At 50.7% G+C, this 5107-nt stretch overlaps 1 protein-coding gene across 1 annotated transcript; it reads left to right on the top strand.

Moving 5' to 3' along the window:
• Positions 1-323: 323 nt before the first annotated feature.
• Positions 324-5101, top strand: LOC103774597 (uncharacterized protein KIAA1958-like; the record flags this gene model as incomplete). Its single annotated transcript, XM_008942007.1, has 2 exons — positions 324-1536; positions 4454-5101. Coding segments are annotated over 2 exons (1861 nt in total), but the record flags the coding sequence as incomplete, so codon positions are not given.
• Positions 5102-5107: the final 6 nt, after the last annotated feature.

The following is a 5107-nucleotide window of genomic DNA, read 5'->3' as shown; positions in this document are numbered from 1 at the left end:
CCGCGGCTCGGCCAGCGCCGAGTCTGGGACGTGCCTGAACAGCCACTCTGGCCCAGCTGAGGTGTGATAAAGTCTTAAGCTGACCTACTTTATCATAGACCCATAGGTCTGCAGAAATTGTATCTAGAATAAATTCATCATTCCAGGACTATACCCACAAAGCACCCTACAGGTCTTCAAAGTGGACACATTTATTTAAAGAATGAACCGTAGATCAGTGACTCCTCTACTGATTCTTTTTCAAAAACCATTACTGTTCAGCTGAGATGGGGCTAGAACCAGCCCCCAGGGCTGATATGTTATGCACATCCTCTTTCACTTAGCTTATCTCCAACAAGTTTTTACAGAACAAGGGTGTCGGTGACAGAAGGTGCAGCAGTGCCAGCTCACTCCACGTGGACCTCTCCAACCTTGTGACCTGGGCACACAGTCATGGAGCCATATGCAGCCAAATCCCAACCTTGGAAACTGCACAGACCATGGATCATCCTCATAAGGAAAATTCTGTTCTGTGGATATGTGGAGGTGGACACGCGTATTACTGGCATTGTGGAAAATTAGATATGAGAAACAGGGAAGAGAATGAAGGTGTAAGAAAGAGGTCAGGATCTGCTGAGGCTTCATCAAGGAAAGCTGATTTATATGAAAAGAGGTTCAGGATGACCCCATTTTTTGAGAGGGCTAAAGCAGACGCTGCTAGCACAGAGTCATGCAGCAGATACCCAGGCGTCACGCAGAGGGATGACACAGTCTATATGATAAATAATGAATCACCAGCAGAAGAAAATAAAATGAAAAGCAAATCCATGAAATCACGTGTTACAGCAGAGGAGCATTTGGCAACATCTGGTAGCGCAGTCAACACTGACAGTCTTAAGGTGACATTTGAAAGTGAGGAAGACCTACACATCATGTCTCAGGAACAGCAGCACACATCAGATGAAGATGACCAAGGCCACAGAATCAAACAGAATATTCTCTCAGAACTGCCAGAAGATGCAGCTGCTGCAGTAGATTTGCAAAGCCAGAACAGTCAGACAGTGGCATTTAACCAGCCAACAGCCACCCAAACATCTAGCTTTGACCCCACCAGAAAGCCCCCCATGACTCCTGCCTGCATTCCAAAATCCTCTGCCAGCAATCAAAAGAGCCTTGACAGCAGCCCCTTGAGTCTGGGTTCCCCTAATGCTGCAGGGCCCGTAACACAAACTTCTGCAGCAAGAAATTCCCCAGAGTCAGCAATACCAAAAGAACATTTCAAATCTGATTGTGCCTCCAAAACTGAAGCAGAGTCCCAACGCGAGTCACCCACCCCTGCGACATTCTTTGAGTTTGACACCACTGTGGATGTCAAGCAGCAGCTCCAGCTGAGCCCTTTGGAGCATGGCACTCCAGGAATGGGCTCAGGTGGGACTGCTCCTGAGCCCTGTGCTGGGGAGGCTGAGCCACCAGGACCCGAGTGCACAGCTCACCCTTCCTCCTCAGTGAGCCCAGGGAGCGAGAACGGCAACCACCCACCCGCCTCCTCGAGCACAAGTAAGGGTCTGACGTTTGCTTCTGGAGGGGTTTGTGGGTGTGTGGGTGCATTCTATTCATCACTTTCCCAAGATATTAAAGGAGAGCCAGATCATATAGCTGCCAAAAATCTGTGTTGTAGCATCAAAGCAAACGCCTCTGATTTGGGGCACTCTTGTTTGTACTAAAAGGGACTAAAATGGTTCCTGCCTTAAGCAGTCGGCACGTCAGTAAATAACACGCTCACCGAGGCACCCACTGGGCTGTTGTTTTGCCAACGACCAGGCCCAACAAAAATGATACCACCACCAGCAGGAAGATGAACCAATACACAGACTGTATTGTAGACAAGAAGGACATTGCATGAATGATCACTGGGGGTACAAACAGATCAATCAGCTGGTACATAATTGACACCACCCCCAACGATCCCACAAAGGGTGTAACTCAGCCCACAACAGGTGGTACAAACAGAGACCCGAGGTTGCCCACAGCTGGCATGGGAAACAGCCAGAGCAGCAAGCTGAACACATCAGAGAAAGGTGCCCACATGGTGACTCTCACCCGATTGGCCTGTGTTTGCAAAGGTCTTGAGCAGACTGGGGCCCAGCTCCAGGAGAGTCAGGAGATCCTCCCTGAACCAGGCAGCTCTGTGGAGTGCCCCTCCGTGCCGCCCTGCCAGTGGTCCCAGCTTTTATCCCCCAGCACACACCTGACCTCTGTCAGCTCAATGCAGGACCCCTGGGGCTCGTTTACCTTCTGGCTCTCCCTGCAGGGCCGGCCGCACCCTGGGGGCAGCTGAAAGGCAAACTCACCCCTCTGGATGAAGGGCTGTGGGAATCACCCATATGGCAACCTTAATTCAGGGCTAGGGGTTCAGACCCCAGCATTTCAGCTGTGGCCCAGCCTTAACTACCCATTAATGAAAGACCACTCTGGTCTTTCATTTTACTGATACCACCACACAGTGCGTTGGCTGGACTGGAGAGAGGGACCCCGTGAGACACCAGCCAGAGGTGGGGACTCGGCTCTCCAGAACACAGGAGCAAGTAACTTTAAAAGCAGCAAAACAGAGAAATAGTGAGTGAAGCTCTGGCTGCACCAAGGCAGTGGTGAAAATCTCTGAGATCACAACAGGAGCAGAGTTTCAGTCCTGCAGATTCCATTACATGAGCTAAACAAATTGCTTTAGTACTTTTAAAAGTTTTTTTAGGATTTTCATACATGCTGTCCTTGAAATCCTACTGGAGTGGGGAGAGTTACAATTGCTCCAATGTTAACCTTGAGCACTTGCAACTCTTGCTGCTTGCTTGGGAACTTTCAACACCAAGGAGGAGTGACAGATGCTGTCCACACAAGCAGTTAATGGTTGGACTTGATGATCTTAAAGGTCTTTTTCAACCCATTCTGTGATTCTAAGAAGGAAGTGCTGACAAACAGCGTGTGGACACGATCAAAACTGTGCCAGTCCTTGCAAATAGTGGGGAAGCCATCGATGAAATCAATGTAGTTCAGTTACTAAATGATCATATTTTAGGACAGATGCAGGCAATACACAGGAGACTTACTGCCAGATACCTATATATTATTTAATCTAATCATTAAACACCTCAAAGAAAATGCAAATCTCCAGGTTTTTAAAGATGTTATAGTAAAGCCACAAAATTTGCATCTGTAATGGTTTGAGTGCCTGCAGGTGCTATGTCCCACCAGCTCCCTGCCCAGCCCATTTAGGGGTTTCTCTGGCAGTGTCCTTCGAAAAAAAAGAGGTTACCAAACCAGTCTGGTGGGGTTTGTCTGTGCAGGGCGGGTGCACACCTCGAGCACCAGAGTGGGGGCTGCAGGCCCCCTGCTCCTCACGGAGCCACAGCCAGCAAACCGGCACGGCCGGGCAGGTGGGAGAAGGGCAGGCTGGAGCTGGTGGCTCTAGAGCCCTTTCCAGTCTGCCCCTCTTCAGCCCTGGAAAAGTCACAGGCGAGCAGATGGAGCTTTTCAGCAATCCAAAGAATTAATTTCTCATGCTACAGCAAACTAGGTAGAGGTGGTATTGCCATAGCAACTGGAGAGCACCCAACTGGAATCCTGGCAATCCTTAAGAACAAAAAAACAAAACACTTTTACTCATCTTTTTGTTCTTCATGACTACCCACCCCCAAGTTCTGGTTAGTGCTTTTATTGCACTGTGAGAGCTCTCTTGCTCAGAAGAAATTTTTATGAAGATGCTTTGAATTATATTTTGCATAATGCCTTGTACAACACTTCAGACATGGGGAGTGGGTGCAGCATGGTCCTGAGGCAGATCACAAGGTCCCTGGACAGCCCAGCTCCATCTGCTTTCACAGAGCAGAGTTCAGCCCCCTGCAGTCACCATAAAACACACCCCAGAGCAGCTGCAGAGCAGTGGAAGGACACTGAGTCCATCGGGGCTGCTTGCGGGCTGCAGCGACAGCTCTGCGGCCGGGCCCACGAGCGTGGTCCTACAGGACACACCCCAGGCACACACGGGGTCACCTCCAGAGCAGCTGGGGTGAGGTTCAGTGTCCAGCCAAGCCAATAATGACACGTCCAGTCTCCTGGCCCATTGAACCTGCACCAACGCTTTCCACACATGCACCCCAACAACGGTCTGTGATCACGTCTCCTCAGGAATTAATTCCCATTAAATCATAATTCAAAAAAGAAAAAATAGCTTTAATTTACCAACACGGTACGTGCAGATTCAGAGCTCACCATGAGACAGCAGCAGGGGCAGGTGAGGGGACAGTCCTGAGCTGGAGCGTTAGAGGGAGAGGTTTGTGAGAGTCCTGAGATCTCTGAATTACTTTTAGAAGCAAGGTGAAGGTTATTCTGCATCTCCTGATGTGTCACTGATCTCCTTGTAAGTCAAACCAAAACAATTCTATCCCTGCTGTCCACCAAGCTTTGTCTTGTCTTTCAGGTGAGTTGGAGCAGTGGAATAAAAAGAGAAGCCGTAAGCGTGGCAATATAAAAGCTTTCAAGGACTGGCTGGTTCTACATCACCCTGCCGAGCTGCGCGAGATCCACACGCTGCCCCCCCAGGACCTCAGCAGTTACCTGGCCTTGTTCTACAGCTCTGCAAAGAGCCAGAACGGGGCAGACTTCTCCAGCAACACGCTGCACTTCTTTCAGCTCAGCATAGAGCATTATCTCAAGGACCACAACTACCAGTACAGCACGGTTAAAGGGGTGGAGTTCAGGGCAGCTCGGGAAGCCTTGAAGCTGAGGCAGCAGCAGCTATCTCAGAAAGAACGAGAGGGCAAGTGGGGTGTTTTGGAGAGCCTGACGGAGGAAGATGTGGACAGTCTGTGCAGGAAGGAAATTCTGTGTAAGCAGCACCCCGAGGGCTTGTTGAGCCTCATGCTGACGCACATCACCAGGGGGTTCGGGGCACGCACCCACAGCGGGGGCCGCACTCTGTTCTGGGGCCAGCTCACGCTGAGAAAGGCCGAGGGGGAGCTGGAGTGGCTGGAGTGGAAGGATGAGCTGGGCGCAAGGGCCGGCGCAGGGGAGCAGGGTCCACGTCTCCTGGCCAGGCCCCACGCCCCCGAGGGCTGCCCGGTGGCGGGTTACA

The sequence above is a fragment of the Merops nubicus genome, unplaced genomic scaffold, assembly GCF_000691845.1.
Source record: "Merops nubicus isolate BGI_N331 unplaced genomic scaffold, ASM69184v1 scaffold44946, whole genome shotgun sequence".
NCBI lineage: Eukaryota > Metazoa > Chordata > Aves > Coraciiformes > Meropidae > Merops > Merops nubicus.
Note: the sequence above shows the minus strand (reverse complement) of the source record. Positions and strands in the feature narration are given on the sequence as shown.